This window comes from Uranotaenia lowii, chromosome 3, assembly GCF_029784155.1.
Source record: "Uranotaenia lowii strain MFRU-FL chromosome 3, ASM2978415v1, whole genome shotgun sequence".
Lineage (NCBI taxonomy): Eukaryota > Metazoa > Arthropoda > Insecta > Diptera > Culicidae > Uranotaenia > Uranotaenia lowii.
In genome coordinates, this window is record NC_073693.1 from 187,512,609 (window position 1) to 187,540,142 (window position 27,534).

Here is a 27,534-nt window from a genome sequence, read left to right on the forward strand (position 1 = left end):
ATAATTTACGGGAAATTAAAATTTAGTCCAACAACAACATCTTCCAACCAAACATTATTTAAAAGCTTGTATTTATCAACACTTGTGTCAAGCCTTGTTATTTTTGATTGATTGGCGATCATCATCATATTAATTCATTTTAGCAAGTAATATTAAAATCTTAAAAGAATTTTTGCATAAAAAATATATCGATATCCGTGGCCAACTTTTCGCCTGAAGGTAGACTCAAATTATATGTTATCTGAATTGAGCCCTTTTCTTTGAACTGCAATAATTTTGTGCCTTGGCTTCCGAGCACTTGGTGGCAGCACTATGTTACAGATGCTGTCGAGTGAAGTACAGTATCGGGTAAATTTCTCATTAATTTGTCCAATTTAACAGATTTTTTTTAAATATATGTAGGGGAGATAAGGGCATACGGAAAGCGCATATTAAATCACACAAACCACTCATAATATGTGAGTTGCATCACTGGATCGTGTTCAGACACTGAATAAGTTCATTTCGTGCCCGGTTGAAAATTTTAAAAGTTGATTGAAACGTTGAAAAATGAATTTTAAAAAGTACGACAAAAGAGGTTCCATTTAAATATAAGCTTGTAAGATGTAAGAGGTACTAAAACTCAACACATTACACTATCCTTGCTCATATTTGAACATACAAACATTTTAAATAAACATATATTATTTTCATGATGCTTTGTTTAGAATACCGTATTGTGGCCAAAGCTGCTAATAGCCACCCGGTATTCCTCTTGTTGGTATGCAGCATTTCTCAAAATAAGTATTGATGATATAAAAAAAATCAAATTACAAACCTATCAAGTTGAGTAAGCTACGTATTTACATTTATTAAAAAAAATAGAGTCTTGTATTCAAATTTTAAATATATCTTCCAGATTTATTACAATTTTTATGTCAAAAAAATCATTTCTTTCGCCTACGTTGTAACCGACTGAATTCAAAATCGTTCTTGTATGGAATTAAAATTTAAATTGTAACTAAACTAAATCTTTCATAGTAAAGTAATTTGGCCTTATTATCTTAGTTCTAAGCAGTAAAACAAGGAAAAATCATGTTTTTGCTGTTTAAAACTAATACAGGGTAACGGACTTATTTTGGACCGGAGGACCAAATTTTGGACCAGAGGACCAATTTTGGACCACCTTGTCTAGCTCTCTTATAAAACAAATAATCATGAAAATTTTTAGCAAACATTGCCGAAGCCCGGGCACTTAATGTAATTTTTTTTTTTCATTATTACCTAGTTGCTTTACAAGGTGGTCCAAAATAAGCCCGTTACCCTAATTAGGCTGAAATCGAATAAAAATTCTAATATTACGTTTTACCACAGGTTTTACATTGATTTTTATTCATTTGAAATGAAAATAAAAAGTTACAAAAAAAATCGTCTGTTTTGGATGTTGCCAAAACGAACGGTTTTGCACGGATTTTGCCAAAATCCGTTAAATAATCTAGTAGTGAATTTTACTAACATATGTATAAATTGAATGAACATGCTCTCGAGCATTTGTTATTTCACGCTGCATAAAAAGCAAATATAATACAGAAACACATTATATGTATTATAGACATAAGTTAGTTAACGGCAGAGTTTTGATTTACTTACCAATACCTTAGGACTCCCTTAATTCAATGTTCATTCGAAATCCTGCAAAAATAACGAAGCGGAAAAACGACATAGACGCCACAAGTAGACACCAGTTGGAAAGATAAAACACCCAGAACGATGATACAATAAACATACGCAGTATTATTTTATCAACTAAAACTATTTCCATTTATTGGCATCAAATATTTACATATTGTTGTTAGTGTAAAAGTGTTAATTTCAAAAGTGGTTTGTTCGTTATTTGAAGGTTTGCTTAAGACATATGTATGTAAATGTAATGTTATTATGTTGTAAGGAATCCAAAATGCCTTTCTTTTATCAAATATCTTTCAAAATTCAAGTGACTGTTTACCACAGTCGGAAAGATGCATTTATTTTCACCAAGAAATAAGCGCATTCAAAATACATTTGTAAATATGTTAATTTCAATGTCGGAAGTGGTTCTTCAAGAGCAATTGGAGCTCCTTGTTTAATCCTCCATGCTTCCGTTGCGATCTGGTGAGTGATCGTTTTTCTGCGGCGATGCCGAACGGGATTTGCGGTCCTTGTCGACCGAGCGCGAACGATCACGTGTTCCTCGAGAGTTGGATCGCGAACGGGAATAAGATCTCGAGCGAGAACGTGACTTGTGTTCCTTGGATTTGGAGCGAGACCGGGAGCGCGAACGGCTTTCGGACTTGGAACGTGATCGGGAACGGGAAACATCCCGGCCACGTTTAGGAGAACGAGAATCGCGATCGCGCTTGGATGAACGAGAATCGCGATCACGTTTCGGCGAACGAGAATCACGATCACGTTTTGGGGAACGAGAATCACGATCGCGTTTTGGTGAGCGTGATCGGGACTTCGATTTGACGTCACTTTCACGGTTCTTGATAGAGCGGGAACGGGACACAGAACGTGAACGGGACTTTTCTGCTGACTTCGATTCACGATATTTCTTGGAGCGGGTGCGAGATGGCGACCGTGATTTTTCAGGTGACTTCGACATTTTCTTGGATTTGGATACACTGCGATTCTTCGAACGTCTACGCGGCGATCTTGAGCGAGACCGCGACACAGGCGAACGACGACGGGATCTTGATCGCGATCGACTTGGAGACGATCGAGAACGTCCACGGCCACCTCCTCCTCGGCCGCCTCTATCATCGACCAAACGGATGCGACGACCGTTCAACTCCGTATCATCTAATCTCTCGATGGCATTTCTCATATCCGAATGTGTGGCAAACTCTACAACACCCTCATTCATGCGCTGATTATGGGCATCAGCATAAGTGACTTCACCTGCCTTGCGCATATAATCCTTCAGGTCTTGCCAGTTGACACGAGATGATAGATTTTCGACAACCAATCGGTACTTGGTACGCAGCGGAGGTCCAAAGCGAGAGCTTGATTTTTCAAAGCGACCTCCACGGCGATCTCGTTCACGGCGGCCTCCACGAGCTCGGGCAGGTTCCACAATCACTCTTTCACCCAACAGTTTTCTCCCGTTCAGCTCATGTACCGCATCATCAGCATCACGATAATCCTCAAATTCGACAAAGCCGTATCCGTTCCTTAGCAAAATTTCCCGAGTTCTACCGTAGCCCTCGAAAAACCTTTCCAAATCACGTTCACGGACACCGCGTGGCAATCTTCCTACGTAGACCCTGGAACTTTCCATTACTGTTTGTGTTTGTACCTATGCACTTGCTTTTTTACTTTAAATCTATCAACTTTTACGAGCGAATACCACTAAGAGTCAAACGGCAGAAGATGAATGATAGTCCTTGCTGGAGCAGCCTACGGTTTTATTCCTTAGGGAATTACAGATACCAACAGCAATTAAACAGACCTGCTGAATAGAGCACTCTCGGATCCGAAAACAGGCAACCTGCAGGTAAAGAGGAGAAAAAAATGTAAAATAAATACTGTATTACCAACTTTGAAACGAAATTTACTTAAAAGCACCTGGTTGGTAGAGTTAAATCATAGAAAAGGAATACTGGGAGCTGTTTTTCCGAAGTGAGGTATAATTTTGATTTGTTTTGAAAGCTAGATAGTAGTCAATCTATAAATCCAAATGGTCGATACGTTTCACCTTTACTTAGTATTCCATAGCTCAACAATCAGGTTTTAATTTACGTTCACAATGTAACAATTAGGGAAAAAATTAACTTACCCGTAACGAAAAACCAGGAAGAGAAAACCGCTTGATAAAGAGAGCTTATGCGTGATTAACCCATCTACTAGTAATGATGAAACCTTCAGTCGCTTACTTGTCTAATTACATCAGCGATGCCAGGTGGTTTTATCGATTCTTTTTTTGTTTTCGATTATAGCCGTTTTAACATCTTTATGTTTTAACCACTTTGCGAAGTGGTGCTTTATATTTTTTAAAGGGATTTCAACTCCGCGCAGGAGGCATTCGTCCCTACAGAGATGGTTTTATGAAAAATCATGACAGCATTAAAAAAAGTCAGGATTTTTCAGAACACCACAAATTCTGCTCAAGTTTCATAATGACGGTGAAATACATATACTGTTGACGCCTTAATTTACGCACTGAGGCGAACCGATTCTTTTCTGACCTGCAGTTTATATGGAAAAACACCATTTAAAGATCAAAATAATATCTGAACCGAACTTTATTATCGGTTAAACTATTTCATCAAAAAAGTTTCGATATCCTGATAGTTTAAATATAAATTCAATTGCAATTAAGATATTTTTATGAAAACCTGGTCAGTTCAGAGAATTCGTTTTAGGACAATCAGAAAATTTTAAAAATCAGGACGATCTTTTGAATATCACGAAAAATCCTGATTTATCAGAATACTTGGTATCTCTGAATGACATCACGCAGAAAAAGATCGGGGATTGGTTTCAACAAAACGTATTGTTGTTTAATTTTATACTATTAATTCTGATTTTTCAATACTTTTCAGAAAAAAAGCTGAATTCAAATAAACGAAAAATATTGTTATTCGTACACTCACATTTTTTACTACTTTTATTTGAAATCTGGTTTGTTTTAAAACGAAAAAGAATTGTTTTCAATGACCGTGTAACTTTTAAACGATAAGTAAAAAAAAAAGAAAAAAAAGTGCGTGGAAAAATTTTCTTTGTAAATTGAAAGAGGAACGGAGCTTGAGTTCTTTGTGCTGGGGGTCTGACCCGGAGTTCCCAAAGGAGCGTTGGATTCATTCCTTATGGATCCTTATACTTCGATTAAGGTGAGATGTTCAAGAGATTTGAGATTTATTGTAGATTTATAATTTTTATAACAATTTGTTTTCAGGAAAATGAACGGCAGGCCAACTCTAAGAGATGGGTTTTTTGCATTTCCCTCCCATCTTTCGTGTAAGTCGAAGCAGGCTAAACTCCAGAGTGGATGCCCATCGGAAGAATATAAGTAAAAACCGAAGTAAATAAAGTAACAAAATGTTATTTTTGGTGGTTTTTTTTAATAAACTTTTATGAAAATCCTTACTATTTAAAATAAATTTGAAACCAAATTCATCTGCTTTTCATTTTAATTTAAAATAAAACTATTTCAAACCTTGAAACTGTTGTTATTTTGATTCGGTTTCTCATTCTCTTGATTCCAGAAAATTTTATGCGTTTTACCCAAAAAAATATTTATTTCGATAGAAATTTTGATTCATTTTTAAAAAGGGTGTATTTTTATTTCCAATCAAACGATAAGTTTAAATTAAATCGATATTTTTAATCAGGGTTACCAAAAATATATTTGTGCCTTTTCCCAACCAAAAATTTTATTATTTTTGGCCGAAATCTTATTGTTTCTAAAATATATTTTTCTGCGTGATATAGATTTAGAGGAATGAATAAAATTTAATGTTGTATTTACATAAATTAATTTTTTTTTGGCCTCTTAAAGCTTGAACGTATGACTCATACGGTATGAGCCGTTTCAATTGATATAGTTATAAAAATAATTAATTTAACAATGATTCAAAGGTTGGCAATATAAAAAAAATAACTGAATTTATAAACCACAATTTAAATGTTGAAGATGAATTATCCAAATATATATTTTGGTTACAAATAATCCATGCTTAAGGTGGCCAAATAGGTACATGAAAATGTCTCGCCCCATAAAAAGACCTTTTCCTCATGTCAGACACCAGGACACCATGACAAGGATAAATTGATTGTAAATAAATAAATAAACAATTCGTTTATACGGAAGTTATCTGACATTTTTGTTGATGAATTGAATAGGTTTTGAAGAAATTCTTAATTTTCTGAGATTCTTTTTTCAAGATTTAAAAAATTTTATGAAGGTTTACATACCTTCATAAGAACAGTAAGCAGCTTGTGATGCGTCAATTGACACGTGTCAATTGACTGGCTTTTTGCACGCTGCTGTGGGATTTGAGGTGCCAAGTGTCCTGATTTTTCAGTATGAGTATTCGAGAGACCGTTCAATTTTTTTTTGGGATTTTAAAATGGAGACTGTTGAAATTTTTCTAAAACGATGAATATCTTTTGATTTAAATAACGGGCCAGCATGAGTAAAGACATCAACATAACCTGAACTTTGCCTTTGTAAATGAAGTCTGTGTAGTCTATTATCTTTCATCAAACTATTGATACTATTTGGTGGATTCATATATTATGAACCGTAAATAATTATCGGTAAAATTAGCTAAACTATTTTCTACAAGATTTTTTTGAATGTTCTTATCATTTAACTACCGATTCAATGATTATTTAGATTGTTTTTCAATCAGGACAATTAAGTACATAATTAATAAAAAACAATCTGGCGTTTTGGAAAAATCAGATCCTTTCTTTTTTCCTCCCGGCCATGATGGCTCTAGATATGGTGATCTCAGATGCCAAATCGCCATTCCGCCATATTGAAAAAAGTTTTGACAGCCGGCTGTAGTGTTTACGAAAAAAGGGGTCAAGGGATGCCAGGTGTTAGTGATAAAAAATCAGATGGGAAAAAAGTGTGTATATGTGCAGAAGCCAATCGTAAAGGAAAGTTAAAAAGATTTAAAACCGTACTGGGGTTTAGTTTATTTTATTATATTTAAATTGAGTTTTCGGAAAAAAGCAATGATATGAGTATATTCAATGAATTAATTTGTATTCTAAACACTTTTTTTCAATAAAATTACAATACAGTTCGGTCTATCCGTATGTTCCGAAAAAGAAAAACTTTTTTTGACCGTTATGATAGAAAGGATCTTAAAGGGTGGAACAAACAACTAAAACCCTAAACCGGATGTTGTTTGCTCCTTATATTCTTTTTACCTTATCCAAAGAGCTATTTTGTTTCCCTTTAATCGAAAAGTGTTGGATGAAAATAAACGTAAAACGGTTTTGCTAAAGGAATGCTCTAAATTCTGCTATTGATCATTTTCATGTAAATGACAAACGATTTTATGATTCGAAATGCTACCCATCAGATCCGGATTACTCGATTGGATCTTCTGGAGCAGCGATGGCAACAGACGGGGGTCCTCCTGAAGCAGCTTTTTCATCTCGATGAAGATCGGATGTTCCTGCAGGAGGGCCAGCCGCTTCTCGGACGATGGAATGTAACGCCTCGCCATGTTACCATCCGATTCGATGACTTTCTGCTGCTTCTAGATAGCTCTTGAAAGAAAAAAGTGTTGAATAAGCATAAATTTGTCATAAGTAATGCAAAATTAATGTTACTAACCGCTACCGACAAAGCTGGCACCGTCGTTTATAGGTCCAACTTCTTCCAGCTTTGCTTACCAGCCCGGAGCTCAGCCGGAAGATTTTGTTTCGATTCTATGAATTATATTTGCAAAAATCAAGGCGAAATCTTTGTCTAAGCAATATCTTGATGATTGGCAAAACTTCGTGTTTTACAAAAAATCAGAGCACCTGGCATCCCAGCCAGCCAGCAGCCAGCCGAACAGCCAGCTGTCAAATTTCGGCTCCTCCTCCGCCTCCAACCCTCGTCTACTTTTTGCCAAAGAGAGACCACCATATCTAGAGCCATCATGCTCCCGGCACCTCTAAGGTCGAATTCACAGTGAGCGCGAAGCGAAGTGCGAAGCGAATTTCCAATTCGCGCGAAAAACCGCTTCTCATTGAAACACGTTGAAAAAGCATCGACCGGCCACAGTGCAAGCGAATTTTCGTGCGAAGACCCGGCTCGATCGCGTGAATTCATTCTGTTCATCCAGACATACACTGAAAATATTCTTTCGAATATTTTTCATCGCAAATGATTATTTATCAAAAAATCTTTTTCAAAAGTTTATTTATTTAATTTTCATTGCCGTTTCTGTGTTGGTTATGAAAAATTCACGGTTTTTTAAAGCGGATTTTTGAACAAACGCGGTTTCAGTCTTTTTTAATTGAAACTAATTCTAACTGGCAATAAACGTTCGGCATAGGTGTATAGGGTGAAGAGATTGAACGGATAGAAGTTGGAATTCGTTGTCCGACGCCATCTTGAAATCCAATATGGCCCCTTCCTCTCAACATTAAAATGCTGGCAGTGACTGAAAAGCACATGAAACTTCCACAATAAGGGTATTGGATGAAAGTGCTCAATAAGTAGAAGTCGAATTTGGCTGTCCGACGCCATCTTGAAATAAAAGATGGCGGTTTCCGCTAAATTCAAAATGCAGTAAATAACTAAAAATCGCATGAACCATCCACAATATAAGAAATAAGTAAAAGGGATCTAAAAGAAGATGAAAAATAATTGACAAAAATTTAACGAAAATTTTAAGAAAACTGCAAAAAAGCAGTGAAAGAAATAAACAAAAATATGACAAGTGTTATAAAAATAAAGTAATATTGACAAAAATATAACAAAACTGTGGCAAAAATATGAATAACTATTACTAAAATTTGACAAATGACAAAAATTTGAAAGAACCATGACAAAAGTATGACAAACAAAATAATAACAAATGACAAAATTTTGAATAAAACACGAAAAATGTGCTGAAAAAATTATGCCGAAAAATATGACAAACATTACAAAATTTGACAAAAATATGAGAAAAATTTCACATAAATGGCAAAACTATGACAAATGTGAAAAAAATATGACAAAATTATAATTAAAATTTGACAATAAAATAACCTGACAGAACTTATATATATAAGGATAACTATTTGACTACTAATTTACAAAAATGACAAAGTAATAAAAACAATTTACAATAAAATCACAAAACTGACACATATATAAAACTATAAAAAAAAATATTTCAAAGGTGGTAAAAATATGGCAAAAATTTGACATTAAAATGAAAAAAAATAAGACAAACGGGCTAGAATATGACAAAGTCCTGGAAAAAATATGACCAAAATTTAACAAAATAATGACAAAAAACTGACAAAATTATGAAGAATGAGATAAAAATTTAACAAAATACCTTTAAATATATGTAAAAAAAATTACAAAATGATGACAAAAACGACAGTAGAATTACAAAAGTTTAACAAAATATGACAAAAGTCCTAAAATATAATGAAGAATGTGTTACAAATATATGGCAAATACGACGAAAAAATGACAAAATATGACAAAGACAAATCTATGGGCTTGTGATATGTGTAGCTCAATTGGCGAGTTCAAATACAAGAGTATACTTATAATCATTATATAATCATCGAACACAGTTGTACCGGGTAAGACTTTCAGTATGGAGAGAAGATGGTAAAACGACTATAATCGAACGAAAAAAGACAACTATAAAAAAAACTTACAATCAAATGAACAAAAATCTGACAGAACCATGAAAAAAAAACGACAAAATGCAGATTTATGTTATTTTATAGCAAAATTTTGTCATTTTTGTAATTTTGGATTAGTTATTATATATATATTTGTCATATTTATATTTCATTTGTCATATTTTCATTTATGTTTTCATAATATTGTAAAATTTCTTTTCATAATGTTGTTATATTTTTGTCATAGTTTTGGTAGATTTTTTTTTCATGCACTTTTCTGTCATTTGAAATATTTTAAAGTTGAGCGGAAGCCGCCGAATTGGATTTTAAGATGGCGTTTCATAGCGTCAGACTGCAAAATTCGACTTCTACTAATTGATTCCTTTTACCTAATACCCTTATTATGGGTGTTTTATACTATTTTCAGTCATTTAAAGCATTTTGATGTTAGGTTGAAGCCGCCATCTTGGTTTTTCGGAATTAACGCGGAATGTTTTTTTTTTGCGCGCGCGCGTAATCCCCGCTCACAGTTTGATTCTGCAAATAAATTTGCAAAGATTTTTTCACGTGTGAATAGTTTTTGCAAGGCACAGGTTTTTTTCAGTGTTGAACCGCTTCGCAATTCGCGTGCACTGTGGCCGGCCTTCAAAAACGAACTTGCGAAATTCATCCGGTGAATGAATATTTCGCTTCGCAGTTCGCTTCGCGCTCACTGTGTTCGTACCCTAACTGACAGCTTATTTTCCCTGCAAGAAAAACGTCTAACATTTGATTGTCTTACCACGATGCAAAGTAGGCTACCCACGACAGGGCTTTTCAGGACACCTCTGAGTTAATGGAAATAATATCCAGCTCTGTTTAGATTGCATAAATGAAAGCGAAATACAGGTGCTGTAAGAGCAAGTTCACTGGTGTTGGGAAAAAGTAATAGAAATTTTGTCACTTTTAGCACATTTTGAAACCACTTTTTATGGTTCTTTCATTTATGTACGAGGATATTAAGCAAATAGCGGTTGTGCTGTTTGTGCATATTTATTACTGTTTGATGGCTTATTACATTATCAAAGGCGCATAACACCTTCAGACTATTTCACGTAGATCACGTCTAGCTAGAAGATGCCTTTATGAAAACTTGATATTTAAATAAGTTATTGATAGTTGCATTCCTTTCGAAATATTTGTAAAATATGTGAAACACAAACTTCATAAACTGGTAGAGCAAAGCTTTCGTTTTGATGATAAAATGTCATTCAACGAAAGAACACAGTAAACGAAAATTACCGAGTTCGGTAATTTTTTTACCGAAATCCTAACATGTGTAAATCGTTAAACTGTTCGGTAATTTTTTCGGTAAAAAATAAACAAACATCGGTAAATGAAGAGTCGATTTACCGATGTTCGTTTGTTTTTTACCGAAAAAATTACCGAACAGTTTAACGATTTACACATGTTAGGATTTCGGTAAAAAAATTACCGAACTCGGTAATTTTCGTTTACTGTGAAGAGAAATGTCGCAAAAAGAAGAGTATGTGCACTAATTGCTCTATCGAAAAAAGAACATTTACCCTTAAAAGAGTACGTATGATCCATATTCTAATTATCGTTTAAGACGGTTTCACAGAAACTGGCCGTACATTTATGAAATACCCGGTGATTTTTGATTTGTTTAAAAATAAGAGAATTAAGAAAAGGAAAGTGTTCAAAGATTCCATTTCAATTTATTTTAAAAACTCATAAAAATATATTATTTTTCAGTCAATTATGGGGTAAAATAATTATTCAGTGAGTGAAAAAATATTATTATCCCTTATTTTTAACAAGTTTTATCTTATCCTAAAAAGTTTTGTTTTTCAATCTCCTCAATAAACATGGAAACAAACAATCAAATTTTTATCTATGTGGGATACATTTTCATCGTTGTAATCGCAACCGAGCTTCGGGTTGAAGCGACTTCCATATGATATCTCACAACACCTAGCCTGAGCATTAAACAAAATGTACAATGCATAACAATGGGTACCAATTAAAGTCAATACAAAGAAACTGTCACGATGCACTTTAGTGATTCAATTCTATTAATTGACCAATCAGCTTTAATTGAAACATTCAATAAGTTTCAATTTTCCCTTTGTTTATTATTTATTCCTCTGGGATACGTTGAGCTGTGTGGAATGGTGCTACGTGTTCTGTTGGAAAATCAGTTTCTCATTCTTGCCACGAAATGCCTGAACAGATCCATATAGGTACACACAAGCGTATTCCGATACAACACTTTATAGGGTAAATGTACCTAAGACAACGGCTTAAGGAAGCTTTTTTCATCAATTCAATAGAATTGCCTTCCATGTAGATTTAAAACTGATATTTATTCATAGAACTATATTTCGAATACTGTTTTATGAAACTATGAAGGAAATAGATCAATCCATTACGTACTTTTGAGTCAATTTATGATTTATTTTCCTCATTCAAGTTCCTTCATTGTCGTACCAGGTTCCTAATTCCGTCGTACAAGGAGACCGAAATTGTCTCAATTTATTCCACCCTCTTCAGAAATACATTTAAAACTTTGCGGTTGCGGTTCACGCAATTGGCATCAGCTTACATCGAACGGATCAACCGCGCAGGATAACAGCAGAAGTTCTCTCGAGTAACCAGTCGCAATAAGCTATGAAACTAGGATAGCTTTATTGTAAAAAGGTCTACCATTGCTTGGCTAATAGAGAATTCGTTTTCAAGTGGTGGTGCACCGGTGCACTACCGGTAGTGCACTTTTTATCGTTTTCATGCTCGTTTTCACGATAAGTAGTGCACTGGTAGTGCACCATAAAGTGGATGGTGGAACACTCTGAAAATATTTGGTGTTGCTTGCGCTCTCACCAATACTATCATGAATTTTGAAAACACGTGCTTCCCGATGTAAACAAATATCAGCTGGTTGGTTTATTTCTATACCGCAAAAATTGCGTTCGAGCTGTTTTTTTCTCTTTTTATCCCGAAGAACGGAAACTTGTTCCGGATTCAATACCAGTGTCGTTTCCAACAGAGGCGGAGAATTTCACCTGGATGGCACGTTCCAAAGCAAACAACGCTCCCAAGAAGAAATGTGTCCAGAAGGCTTGCTGCAATCGGTTCCAGGCGATGCCGAAAAAGAGCAGCAAATCAGAGTGCAAAAAGGCCAACCCAAAGATCTGGTGGAATCGCCCAAACCGAAAAGTATTCTTGTTCGGGAGGGTCCTATAAGTTGGTCTTCACAGCAAGAAGCGTTCAGCTGCATCGAAGCTATTCTTCTACCAGCAAGCTTCGAGCTGTGCCTTAGGGTGACGATGCTCGGTTGCGCCAAGTCCCGGATTCCCACCCGTTGCCCTTCAAAAACGGTAGTTCGATACTACACCCGCATTGGGAGCTTGAATTTCGTTCGTTTCGGTCTGTTAGCAAAATTTTCTTCCCCGACTTCCGCGATCCGAGTTCCAAGAATTTTTTTTTTTGTAATCTTAAATGGAAATAGGTACTCGAACGAAGGATTTGCGAGAAATAAACGTTCAAAATACCGGAACCTTCAAGCTGGGGTAACTGCAGTCTAGCAGCAGCAAACATAGACCGCCCAGAATCAGCCGGTATTGCAGTTCATCAGAGCCAGAGGCGAATCTACTAAGCAAAATAAATCTGAAATCTTAACAATTCAACATAATACATAAATTCATGCTAAAATTTTCATATTGTTTAAAAGACAATGATCAACTAAAGTAAATTTCATTTCAATTTTCGAAGTAAAACGAAAACAAAATACCAGCTGTAATGGATTTTTGACAGCTTGATGTTTTTTGTTGACACTGCCGATTTCACGCACACCTACAAAGGAGAGTGCAAAACTCGATTCATGCTCGTTTTCAGCGTGGATGGTGCAAAACTTTCGGGTGGTGAAAACGAATACAGTATAATGCATCTGCAGGCAGCAAAATATTATACCTTCTCTTCAATTATACCGAAATTGTCTCAAACTATTCCTCCCTCATGAGGTATAGATTTGAAATTTTGCGGTTGCGGTTCATATAAATGCGAGTATTTACTTCGCACGGATCGACCGCGCAGGATAACTGCAAAGTTCGAATGAGATCTAAGTCGCAATAAAATTGACTTGCCAAGAAATCCCAAGGTAGCGTTTTTGTAGGTAGGTACCATTGCTTGCCTGAGGCAATTGCAGGCAGCACAATATTAGACCTTACAAATTGAATCCACCCTGTAAATGTATTTTGTACCAACACACTCTCCAACGGACAGAGCTGCCATGATCCAAGATTTGTCTGTAAAATAAGATTTTATAACATTCAAACAGACATTTTTCACAAATTAAATGGCACAAATTTACACAGTAACTGCATATATTTAAAGAACATCAACATTTGTAATAGTACTATATGTTTTTCTACGCAATAAGACTGAATAGTAAGACATTTGAAGAGAGGCAGAATCACACTTGCGTTTTGTCAACATGTGTATTCTTATGCATGTGGGAACCCTGGCGAAGGATATCGACACAAAGCAAAGCCACGTTGATGCGAGTAATGCGCAATAGACTGGTTCAGCTCATCTATTCAAGTATTTTTGCGAGCGATTAAAATTTTTGCAAAAATGTTTTTGGAAATTGACGCTTCGTTATTCCAACATTTTGTTGTTTGGGTTCAAATTTTTGGGAAATGACGTAGAGTAATCCAACTGAAATTAAACTTTTCGACTTTTTTCATTCAAATTGTAATATGTCAAAAACGACAAAACATCTTTTGTTGAAAATTCACCGAGAATTTATAAAAATGCAGCAAATATGAGTCAAGTATTAAAACTTATACGGTAAAAATCAGAATATAAGCGGGATTGATTTTGTTGAATTTTGAACGATTATGTGTACAAAAAATCATATCTACCGATTTTTTATCCAAACTTGTATTTAGATACAAACCAGAGACTCATGAACTCTTATTTCAAAGTTTAAATGATCCATTCATCCAAATTCTCTTGTCATTTTGACCTACAACGGGAATTTTTTGCATCGTTTTTCTATGCATCGTAAAGATTCAATAAAAATCGAGGTTTTCGGTCCAGGAATTGAAATTTTGTCCTCGAGTTGATCCCAATTTAGAGAATTTCTGTAAACTGCAGACCATTCTGTAGAGCAAAGCGTTTGGTCGTATGTGCGATATTGCAGTTTGAATGCAAAAAGTTTAAAAAGTCTTATTTTTAAACAATTGATGTATCTCATGTTTCAAACACTTGAGAAAGGTTTAGTGCCATCAGATAATAGAACAAAAAATAATCAAATCTTAAAATATGAAATAATTTTGAAGAAACAATGTCATTGGAGTTGAATGTTAGAAATGTGAAAGTTGGAGATATTCTTGCGTGCACCCAAACGTCTATTTAATAAGGCACGATACTGTTAGTAAATATTTTGTAAAACACCAACCACTAAGCTAAAAAATCCATCAATTCTTTGTTAATTTGAAACCATGCATCATAAGCAATGCTGAATACATTCAAGTAATTTATTAATATAAATAGACTTTTTGCACTTATCTCCCAGCGCATCAAGTTCCTAGCTTCAAAATAAACAAAATTACTGTATTGTGTTGTGATTACTTGGAAACCCATTATGTTCATTCTCTATGAGTCCGACTGTGTTCAGCAAAAAATAGTAAAAATGAACCGGTCTAATTCCAATTCTTGCAAAACGGTTTCCTATTCCTGTCGCAAAATTACGACGAATGATGGGGCCCGAGCGGTTCGATTTCAATCGAATATTGGCAAATTTATATAGTTCAGATTAGTTTGAAATCATTTTTCTAATTTTATTTCAACACTTTTCTGTCGAATTTTATGATTTTGATCGTTATATGCATTGACAGGAAGCGATAAAACAAAGAAACACGTTGGGGGGATCACTAAGTTCGTTTTACAATATGGCGGAGTGCGTCAATAATTCAATTCACTTCGCGATTTCAATATCAAATAAATTAAGAAATAGTTTTAAAAGTAACAAATTTGTGATAGAAAATAAATTCACAAGCTTAAGTTTATCATGTGAAGTAGCCGATTAAAGTGGAAAGTGATTTTTCGGCTCTAAAACATGCATTCTTGAATTGCGACGAATCAGAGGGATACGACGGAGGAGGGTACACCTACCCTACTTAATTTACTGCCATTCCAACGTTCCAGATACGTATGTTGGTACGCTTCCTGCTTTCCAAGCTGGTTCAGGTCCAGGAAACACTTTTCATCCTCTGCATAGCCATTTTTTGTGGTTTCAAATTCCTGTACCTACATTGCCTATATTGTGAGTATCTAAGATTGATCGAAATTCTCTCCATATCGTTCTTATTCATCATACCTGGATCCGGAAAGATTTTCCATTCTGGGGCCCCTTGGAACCTATACTTGCCAATTTTATAATTTATTTACTCGCGTTCTTGAAAGTTTAGCTTAGTGCAAGATTTGCCGATACACATTTCTATGTAGTTGTGTTGACATGTGCTGGAATATTAAAAATCATCAAAGCAACCCCACACCAATTTTAGTGCTGAGAACTACAAATACGAACTGATTCACCAGTTCTTCATTTCAATGGTCTCGTTAATATGAAAAATTTGTTTTGTACATTTATAATTTTCAAATTAGTCTAGTTATTTGTTATTTAGGTACTTTTGTAATTTGCTCTGATCTTACGAAAAGATTATTTGTCAGCTCCATTCTCTATGCAGATTTATTTTATACGTTTTTTTATCCACGTTGAATGTCAAAAAAGAGTGATTATCCGAAATTATTATACTTTTTCAAACATCTATGTAACATCTAAACAAGAATATTGTGAAAAAATTTCCAATTTTTTGTTTGGTACTTTTTCAGAACCCAGTCAATCATTGCTGGAAGTGTTACTCAAGGCAGTTTTTTTTTATTTTGAAATAATTTATTTTTGGTTTATTCCCTCGGTTGAAGAGCTAATTGAGGATCATCCAACCGTTAAAATGTAGCTCCTCTTTCTACATTTACGAAAGCAACATCATAATAGCCGACGTAAGCATAAAAAAGTGCTTGCCATACTTTGGCGCGGTATAATGCTGTAGCACCACCCGAAGCACGGAAGCTTTTACCAGCAACCGAATGCTCCCGGTGTTCGAAGAATGATGCGCGCACAAATTCCGTCATGCGAAGGAAGCAATAACTCAGTGATTAAATCCGGATTTGCACACATTTTCATTTATAAAATGATCAATTGAAATCATAATTAATAATACAAATGGCTCGGTAGAACAATAAAATTGTTTGTATCAATTGAACGGTAAAGCCTGTACCTAATATTCTCGCTGCAGGCTGTTTTATCGTTGTTTTATTGAGCGTTTACTTTAAAGCTTGAACTGTAGGTCAAAGGACAGTGCTGAGGATATTTTTAATCAAAGTATTGGACAATGTGGCCAGATTTTTTATTTTTAAAGAAATCAGATAACGCTTTTATAAAAATTCAGGTTCTTTTATATCCTTTACAAACTTTATATTGGTTCAGGTACTCTTTATCAACACTGTTGTTAAAAAAAAAACAAAAAAAAATCTCATTTTTTGAATAATTTTTTTTATAATTTTTACCTGCCTGAGACAAGATTCAAAAACACACGTTATACACGCGTTTTAACCATAATATTCCATCCGTCGAAACTATTGTTTCTAAGCTTTTAACTACGCAAAATAGTGAAATTAATTTGTAGAGATGTACCGAATATGGACCTTTTTAACTATTTGGCTAAACGAATATTCAGTCGAACATTCTGTCGAGTTTTTAATAAAAATACAAGAGCGAACCAGATGATGTTTTACAAAATCTTTTCAAGTAAGGGCTTCTAGGGCGTTTATCACCAAAGAGAATAAGTTGCTGTGAAATTTGGGAGAAAGCATGTCGAAACAGGTGCCAATCAATTTCGAATTACCCATTTTATATCGAATTGGATAAAATTCGAATTTGAGTAAATTATCTTCGAAAGTCGTTAAAAAGAACGATGATCTTTAACCTTAAGCATACCATTCTTTCTACCGGTCGGCAATTCAGAACGAGTTTTTTGAAAAATTTGTAAAAAACGGGCAAATGTACAGGCCAAACACATACAAGAGGAAAATGAAATAAAATAACTTGAAATTTAAAGTTTTCAACAGCAGTGTTAAAATCGTATCAAAGGATAAAACAAAAATTTATGTTCATTGTGAAATCTGTTTTATCGTTTCCGTATCCGGGAAGCTTTAAACAATATCTGAGCATTCCTGCCAGATTGGACTTATCTCGAATCCTTTATTGGATTTATGGGCAAGCCTGGAGATATCAAGAAAATCTTGAATAAACGATAATCAAACTGTAAAGCTATCCCAGTGAACGATACATCTAAGACGTTTTACTAAATCCTTAAGTTTTTAATGATTATGTAGCTTTTTCAACATTACTTTTAGATATTTTATAAACTATCCAAAATCATTTGAAAATTTGACCAATATGTTGTTGTATAAATATTAAAAATAAATATTCAGCCCATCCGGCTTATTCGGTCGAATACTAAGCTCAACTATTCGGTGGGCCGAATATTCGGCCTCACTGTTTTTGGACGGTATTCGGTGCCAAATATTGCTGATCCACTCTTTTTTTCTATTTCTGCGATAGCTGATTTGGGCTCCCGTAGGGCACCACTGTAAAAAAAATTACAGTATTCAAGAAAAAAATGAGCATAGTTCTACATCGCAATGTCGTCATGTAGTTTCATAAGAGCGGTTTCTGTGCTGTGAGATGAACGAAATCCGGAATGAAATTCAAATAGAATGTTGTTTTGGTTAAGGTATTCAGTTATCTTAAATTTAATAAATTTTTCAAAGATTTTGGAAATTGTACTTAATATACTGATTGGTCTAAGATTGGATAACTCATGGGATTTATATTTTTTTGAATAGGAATAACTTTCGATTGTTTCCATTGATACGGAAATCTTGAAGATTTAATAATTAGGCTGGAACAAATATCAATTTCTTCTTTTGTCCCCCCCCCCCTTCGAAATTTCCAAAATCCCGAAGGGGGGGATATATAAAGTTTGAAATATTTTAGGTAAATTTCAAATAAAAATTCAAATATCCGGAAGATTACAAGACCATGAACCAAATTTTGGAAGATGGAAGTTAATTCACATTTTGTATTCTTGATTTTATTGAATTTTTCGATACAAAAAATACATGATTTATAAGTTTTATGCAATAATAAAGTATGCAATTTGGTTGCATACAAGCTTCGTGCAATTCATTCCAATTTATTTGTTTTTCGCATTATTTTTTTTGTCTCCCCCCTCGCGATGTTCCAACTCGGAGTGACCAAAGAAGTATTTGAACTTTCTTCCGGCCTTATGTTAAAAATATGACTCATAGCGGGTAGAACATATGGTAAAATTATTTTCATCCATTCCTACTGCATTTGATTTGATAGAATGAACTGCGTTTATGATTTCATATTCTTCAAAACATTTGAATTCAAAGTTATTCGGATAATACTGTTGTTCATTGCTAGTTCTAGAAAAATTTGAGGAGAAGTAATTATTGATCTCATTAGCTGTAAAATTTGTTGTTGCTGTATTTCCTGGTGAGTAGTATATGAATAGTGCGTTTTATATGAATGTTTTTTTTGGGTACGAGAAATGTGTCTATGATTATTTGGAACTTCACCCTCTACGATTGGGGAGATACAAAGGGGAAGGGGGTCTTCCATACAATTTAATGCATTATTCGATAATTAATCATGCAAATGAGTCCAAATTTCACTTACGGAGGTATAAGGCAACGAGTCAAGTTTCTACGATTTATGAGACCCATCAGACCCATCTGTCCTTCCATTTTGGGTTCTCCTTCTTATGGATCCTTATGGATCTCCCATATAGTTTTATGCAACACACACAAATTTATCATGGAAGTTTATTTGAGTACGAGATTTTTTTTTATGTTTCAAGAAGGAAGAGGAGTTCAATAGCAGAGGGTATTGTTTCTATGATTGTTTAAGGCTTCTTCCTCCTTTCACTGATTCGATAGGAAGGTGGAAGGTGAGCTCCCATACAATTTTTTTTAACAACTAACAAATTGGGAAGAGTATTTAAATTGAAGAAATATTTCTAAGATGATTTGTTTCCCGTCACGGGATAGGAAAGAAAAGAGAGGTGCGTTTGTTTTGATAAATTGAGCTCATCAAACAAATTTAGCCAAATTTTACAGGTAAAAGTATGAGGGTACGCGAATGGTTCTTTGGTTATTAAAAACAACCGTTTTCACCTTCCACTAGGTGATAAGAGAGGGCCATTTTTTTGTATAACTTGAGAACTTATCCAACAAATGGAGCCAAATTTTAAAGAAAAAGTATTCGAGTACAAAAAATGTTTCTATATTTTTTAAAAGACAGAACCGGGAATCGGGGAGGTTTTATCGCATAGTTTTGAAAACTTGTCAAGCAACAGAATCCATATCTTACATGAGAGTTTTTTTTACAGATTCAATACCCCTCCTTCTTTCAGAGAGAAACGGGAAAAAGGAAAGTATGTATTGCTCGAAAACTTGTCAAGCAAATGGAGCCAAATGTTGTTATGGCAGTTGGTGGACTCTCCACATTGCATGGGAGAAAGGCAACTATAAACGAGATAGATTAATTAATAGATTTAAAACAATTATTGAAAAAAATAGATCAAGTTAAAAAAAATCATTTAAGAGAATCTAATCTTATTTGTATTCCAATAATAATTTGATGTGAAAGCTCTCACTGTGAAGATATCGAAAATTCATTTATATTGAAATTATTTTCGCACTATTTATTGATTTTAGAAGGTGTGGCAAAGCACACCGGGTTAGCTAGTATACTAATAAACTTTCTAACTACGTAAACATGACATCCCATCATCCTTAAAACTCTTAACGAGCCTATAGTAAACAGTCTCTTTAAAAACTCTCTAAATTAGCAAATATAAAACTGAATAATATGTTTGAATTGGTTTTATCTCGTTTCTTAGACTGTTTTGAACAGTTCAAACTAATTTTTAACTGAAATTTCTCTGTAAGAAGCCAATATACAAAGTTATTATAATTTTTTGCAATGGATTCATAATTCATACAGAAAAGGATTTAGAAGATTTTCTTCTCCATTTATCATGAAAATTTTCATCAATGGGTGTGTTTTAACGCACATAGGACTAGTTATTTCAGAAGTGCTCCAAAGCAGTTTTAACGCTCTTCAGGTGGATAATGTTATATTTTTGAAAAGCTCTATTTGGAGGCACCACGCAATTTATGGACGGTATTTTCTGCGTCCTACAATGAGCAACAACTAGATACAACAGGTCTTTTGATAATGGAGTAGAGGTAATAAACGCAAATTATGGCACGCATCGTAAGACATAAGGTGCAATCAGTGCTGCGACAATGATCACGGCTCTGCTCCCAACGCCGGGCACGAGTGTAAACATAGTAGATTAAACAGTCCTAACAGCTAAGCACTTCACATTCTAGCTGCCGGAGGAAGTCAAATCAGCCCCATTAAGTTTAATGGTTGCGTCGTTAGCGTTGGGAGCAAATCACTCCTGTTTGAGGATGTGATTTCCCTTGCAATGGTAACTTTTTGAACTGGTTCTGTGCTTGTAATTTTCGGGACGCGACGATCGATAAAAGGAATGGAGATTTGAAAATTGAATTTCGATAGGATTAACAAATCGCAAAGCAAAGTAAGACATCTCAATTGATGTTTGTTATTTCAGAACTCAATGGGTTTTATTAAGCCTTTTGATTTACACTTTCAACCGACAAAAACTAATTCTTTTTGCGCTAGTAAAAGAAAAAGTAGATTAGGTATATGCAATAATCAAAATAAATCCTCAGCTCAGATTAAAACCTCTTTCAGTTTTCGATTTGAATATGGAATCAGAACTCTGAATCTAACTTGGAAATCAAAAATTTAACTGCCACTGGTAAATATATATCAAACTAATGATGAATTTCTATGAAAAATTATCAATTTTAATGTATGGTCGCAAACTAAACTGTGTATGTGAAATTTGAATGTGTTATTAAAATAATGATTCAAAACATGGTATTATGATATTCGATCTCATATACCTAGATTTTGAATCTTAGTTTATGATCAAGTTCTGAATTTTGCATATGAGATTTATATTAACTGACTGACATCTAATTCGAAATTCTGATTATGAACCTGAATCTGGAATCTAAATTTTAAATCTGGAGCAGAAACTTGAATCTGAAATCTCAATCTAAAATCTGATTCGGAAATTTGTATCTGAATCTTCAATTTGATCTGAAATATAAATCTGACATCTAAAATCTTAATGTCCTCTTCTTTTGTCAAACCCCCCCGCCCCCCCCCCCCCCCAACGATATTTTAAAAATAAATAAAATTTTAAGTATTTTATCGAAATTTCGAAACAAATTTCAAATATCCGAAATATTACAAATGCCAAAAAACAAACTGTGGAAGATGGGTGTTTAATCACCACTTGTATTCTTGATTTTATTGAATTTTTCGATAAAAAATTACTTGATTTATAGGTATTGTGCGAGGATATTATTTGCGATTTTGTTGCATACAAGATTTCGTGCAATTTATTCCAATTAATCAGATTTTTGCATTATTTTTATTGTACCCCCCCTCGCAATGTTCCAACTCCGAGGGACAAAAGAAGGATTTTAAATTTGTTCCGGCCCAATTTATATAAAAACGATAAAAATCCATCATTATTTCAAACTGGATACACGTACATAATTATCAGTGATCAGCAACAGTACGTTAGGTACCGAAATAGTTTCATCTTTTGGCAAACCAATTTCAGTGACAACATGTCACCATGTGAGAACACGATGGGGTATCGCAGGTAAAAAAAAACTAGCAGAGCTGGGCATGTCCATTCGATAGCAGTGAAGAAAAATAAGGAAGGCTGTACCTGGCAGATGCAAGTTCTGGATAAGTTCTGGATGGTACACCGGAAGGAGACAAGACAACACGACGTTTTGAAATATCACAAAAAATGGTATAGACCTAATTGATGAAAACAAAATGCCTAGAATAATATTTTCAAAATATCTTGTGTCCTAAATTTCGATTAAAATCACTTAAAAGGTAAATGACTCAGATTTTAAAGACATTAAATAAATTAAAAAAGGTTAACACAATTCTAAGATTATCAAATAAAAATTAAATCATAAATTAAAGTATTCGGACAGCATAAAAAAATAAAAACTTATGATTGAAAATTAAGTCAATTAGCAGTCATCCGAGCTTTCGAGTGAATAATGTACATTTTCAAAGCATCGTACTTTAAGATAATTCAAATAAACAATAAATAAATATGAAAATATGTAACCCCAAAATACATCAAGCTATAAAAAGGGTATACTTTGAAAGTTGATTCTATAAATCGAACACCTTAAAAGCGGTCAACATTCTCGCAATTTCGTTTCCCAAAAAATTCAAAATTTTCAAGGCACTTCCAAAATATTGTTGAATAAATTAGCAATAAGAGTAACGGGCAATGGTTGAGATTTATTAAGTGAAGTTATAAGTCCCTAAGCAATTAAACACACTTTATAGAATCAAAAGATCGATTTTCTTAAAGCAATGATAAAAGAAAATCGTTTCCACATTTAGATAAATAAAATCGATTTGATTGCGGAGCTTAGTATGACGTCACTGCGCAGAGGTTGCCACGGCGTGCCGGACCACACCAAGAACGTTCGAGCCAACCCGAGTTGGACCGGTTCGACGGTCTCCAACTTGTTGCCACTATGTACGTTTCGGCCTCGCGAATGGTTCCGTCAGGCACCGTTATGCCCCCAACATGTTTGGATAAGGTATCTAGGAGAACCACCAGGTATCGCTCGGACCCGCCCTGTTGCGACCGACAACACTACGTATCGTTAGACCTTGTACCGATCGGACCAGTTCGCCAGGTTCCGCTTAATCTAACCCAGTCGCATCAGGGTCCTTCAGGCAACATTCAGAACCAAAACAAGAGAAAAAAGTAGACTCGATTAAATACAATCCGGCTCGTGTGTTTTTATAATGTTTTAAATTATTTGTATCAATGGAATGATCCCCACAAACTTCACTCAAAACAAAAACAAATAACCGTTAATTAGAACATGATAGCTATTCGTACCAGATGAAATATATGAGAGTCTGTAAACTCAAACAATGAAGACATAAATAATAAACACTATTTTTTGTCATTATTTTTTTACCTGTAGCACATATTTTTATCCAGCAAAAATATTTTCAAGGATACGGGCGAAATTATCGAAAAGCTAATACATTTGTTTTAAATATTATCAAAAAAAGTCAGTCGTTTATCAGTATTAGTCGTTTACAGATGTTTTTTCAAAAATTAAATGGTAATCAATTTGTTTCATTCGCAAAATACATTTTTTGTTGAGCAACCACAAAAAAAATAATTTGGACACACTGTACGTCTCGAGTCCTAAAGTGCCAAATAAGCTTGGGTGAAAAAAACACCGTTACGGTTGCCATTTTGTAATCGATTTTTTTTTTCAAATCCAAATTTTACATGGGTTACAAAATTACTTGAACACCAAAAATACACTGTTTAAAACTTTTGAATTGCTTTTTTACATTGCAGGGTACTTTTGATGAATATACTTTAGAGTTTTCACGCTTTCATTACCCCACTGGAAGCTTCGGAAAGAATGCCGTAACACTTTCATTCACACAAAGGACGCTGGCGATTTCCAGTTTAATTGAACACATAATCAATATCCTCTGTACGTAATGACTAACTATAGCAAATGATTCGTATTTCAGGAAAATTAATCTAGTCAACTTGTGAGGAAGGAACAGAAAAACCGCGCGAAAAAAAGACGCCGATGCCGGAAGCTTCAATTTTCATTTCAATAAGCCATCTCCGACCCGAAAAAAAACCTATCAAATTTGATATTCTTCGTCTTTTTGCATGCGGTATAGCTTCAGCAAACACTTACCAATCGTTTTACTGTCCTGGTCACTAAAAACTTGCGGAAAACTCCAGAAAACTCGCGAAAATTAACGAGACACTACCGGCGAGGTTTGTTTATGTTTATCATGGCTGATCTAGGAAAGAAACACATGGACGGTGAAAATTCGTGCGCTGTCATTGGTACACGCTCATCGTAGCCTACACAACGTACTGCGCAGGTAGAACCAGTGTTGCGGGAACAAAGGTATTGCTGTGCATTGCAGAGGATGCATGTTCTATTCCAAAAGATTACTGAAATCTAAAATAACGTACAATTGTAAACATATTGCATTTTCAAATTTTCTCAACATGAAAAATGTCAATGAGAACGTGGTTAAAAATCGTTTGGACGAAATTGTTATTTAATTTTTCTTAGTAAAATGTGTCTGAAAATGTGTTTTTATTTAATACTAATGCCAGGAACGCATTTGAAGATAATTTTCTTTCATTGATTTTCTCGTATTTTACAACAATGAATCAGATCATTGAATGTCACACCAATCCAATCTTTTTATTTAAACTTTTTTTTTAATTTGTGCACTGCGACTTAAGTGTGATATGACAAATCAGTCTGAAATGTGTTATATTTTCTATATGTGGTAAATTTTGGTTATACTTTATATGGAATAATGCTACTGACATGGTATAGAATTAAATTATTAAAACATGACAATGTAAAGTTATTTTTCAGTTAAGAAAACAAAAAATATAAATTTATAATTATCTAACAGTTTATATCTAGACAGTTTTGGGAAGATATTACGAGCCTCAGTGTAGAAGATGTTCAGAGTTCGATAAACTGAGTCAATGCTTTATTGTATTTACAATCATACACATGTATGAGTAAATTATACTCATTTTCTGCATTTATTGATAAGTAAATGTTAGAAATTTTACACATTTTTGAAAGAAGTGAAGAAACAAAAATGGTTCTACCTTGATTTTTTTTTCCTTTTTTACTCAGGGATTTTAAACTAAGTAGGTTTATTCATCTTGACGGGTTCTACCTTGATAACAAGATTGTTTTGCACTAAAAAACGGATCATTTTGATGTTTGGATAGGTACAATTTTTTAATGTTCGAGCGAAATTCTACCAGTAGGTAAACACAGAACGATAATGATAGGCTTTTCTGCATGGTTACCTGACCTGGTTTTCGGTAGGATTTTTCAAGCAATTTCAAGAAAAACGGCGTTAGGTAGTGAATGACCTAAAGACGGCAACATAAATGAAGTTGCAATTGATAGATTTTTTACTGACGTTTTCCATTGAAATTGCTCCGGTTTCAAGCTACCGTGCCTAAATCTGTTGAAATATTCATCTTGTAATATGCTATTTTTTACACGTGTTGGGTTTGCTCCATATTTAAAACACGGCTTTATTTTACAAGATTTTTTTTGTCATTAGAAAGATTATATAACGGGGTTCTTACGAATCAATGCGGTTTTTCAGAGAAAATGTTCTTAGCCCCATATATGAATGGCGGATTTCATTCCTTATAAAAAACCTTGGAGTGAAACTGTATGTTACTTGTTACGAGATCTTCATTTTCGTTTCATGATTTTTTATTTTCTTAAAACATAATCTTAAACAGTTAGAAATAATGGGTACATCAAGAAAAAAAAATTAAAATAAAATACGATTTTTCCATTTTTCCATACATTAGTTGTTGAAAATTTGTAACTTTATGAAACGAAAGGTTAATTGAAACTTGTGACTTCAAGTGCTTGAAGGTATGAATACACAGGCAAAGGCCATAGGAAGAACCGTCGCATGTGGGAGGAGGAAAATCGAAATGATCTGGGATGACTGATTTAGTCTTGTATTTTTCGCTCAAACGATGCATGAATTTCATCTAATTTGATTTGAGTATCGAATTAGATTTAAGTTGATCCTTTTTTAATTCGGTGGATATTTTTTTAAATCATGGTTTTTCATTAAACAAAACTAAGAAACTAAACTGAGATTCTAATTCAAACTTGTAGTTTTCAGCTGAATTGTGAATACAAACTGAAATCGATTAAAATTCGAAATTTTGAGATTGAATTAAAAATTAACATTTTACGTCTGCGATCCCTTGTGATTTGAATTACCTCAATATTTTTGCGATTCAAATTATAGTCATCTTGATGTTTTTACTTTGATTTTAAAACTCATTTACGAGCTGAACCTGAATTTGAAGTAATTGTTCTGAATCATAACTGTAAACCTGAGATGAAAATTCCAATTTTGAATCTGTTTTCGAATTTGAATACGGTTTCTAAAATATACAAAAAGAAAAACGATTTGTGAATTCATATTTAAAACACACATTCAGAATTTAAAATACGCTTTTGCTATCTGCAAAGATTTCTTAGGCCAAATAGAGAGTTATGAAAAATATTTTGTCCATTTTTTCCAGTGCAATACAGACGAACATAAATCCTACACAAAGAATTTCGTCGAAATCTTCGCGAGCCTGGAATAAAGAACAATTTGATCCTACACAACTCCCTTTTTTATTACCTCATCTGAAATTGCTTTCAAATCACTAAATGAATTATGAAATTTCAGTTTTGAGTCAACTTATAAACTTTGCACGTTATCTAGTCAACTTGGATATGGGGGCCCACCTTTCCCCACAGTTTTTCAAAATCAAAAAAAAAAACTTTTTTTTTTAAACAGTCAGAACTTGGGAAATTAATAAATTTTAAAAATAAAAAAAACGCCTAATGATACCTTAAAAATGTAGAAAACCTTTCCATTCACTTTTTTTCTTTCGATCTTTTATAATAAAAAAAAGTTATGAAGCAAAGAATTGCTATGGCTAGTGAACGGTAGACAATGTGCAATTCGAGACCCCATACACCCAACCTTCGGGTAGTGGTCATATCACCTCTTGTCTGCAACTCCGATTCTCTACCTCCCCGTGGTGCTAGCTGGGGTGCGAGCAACCTTAGCGGAGATCGGGTACCCAACCCCGGTGGATGCTTTGGTCGCATGCAAACTGAGTTAGGGGGCTTCGTACGCGTCTGTTATCCATGTCAGGGGCGGCGTGCGGAGTGCAACAACGTCCTGGTGGTGTTCGGGACTCAAAACAGCACCATCACGACGGTCCTCCTGCGAGATAGTGGGGTTAGCTGCGGGCCTTGTGAGCCCGTGACTACAAAAAC

At 34.3% G+C, this 27,534-nt stretch overlaps 1 protein-coding gene and 1 long non-coding RNA gene across 3 annotated transcripts; one reads left to right on the forward strand and one right to left on the reverse strand.

The window, feature by feature from the left end:
* Positions 1–1,773: 1,773 nt before the first annotated feature.
* On the reverse strand, positions 1,774–24,546 carry LOC129757803 (serine-arginine protein 55-like). 2 transcript variants are annotated; one of them, XM_055755110.1, is made up of 3 exons: positions 24,370–24,526; positions 3,470–3,508; positions 1,774–3,369 (listed from the first exon to the last, which is right to left on the reverse strand). In XM_055755110.1, the coding sequence occupies exon 3, from the start codon at positions 3,296–3,298 to the stop codon at positions 2,102–2,104; it is 1,197 nt and encodes a 398-aa protein (XP_055611085.1). In that variant the 5' UTR covers positions 3,299–3,369; positions 3,470–3,508; positions 24,370–24,526; the 3' UTR covers positions 1,774–2,101. The 2 variants fall into 2 exon arrangements, 1 of the variants encoding a protein (XP_055611085.1); XR_008739809.1 differs by lacking the exons at positions 1,774–3,369; positions 3,470–3,508 and adding an exon at positions 22,899–23,359 and having other exon boundaries at positions 24,370–24,546.
* Positions 4,708–5,132, forward strand: LOC129757804 (uncharacterized). The gene is made up of 2 exons (XR_008739810.1): positions 4,708–4,850; positions 4,916–5,132. It is a non-coding gene; the product is annotated as an uncharacterized LOC129757804 (long non-coding RNA).
* Positions 24,547–27,534: the final 2,988 nt, after the last annotated feature.

What these genes read in the sequence shown, in the direction of transcription:
- LOC129757803 (XM_055755110.1), bottom strand. Translation starts at nt 3,298, where the DNA reads ATGGAAAGTTCCAGGGTCTACGTAGGAAGATTGCCACGCGGTGTCCGT.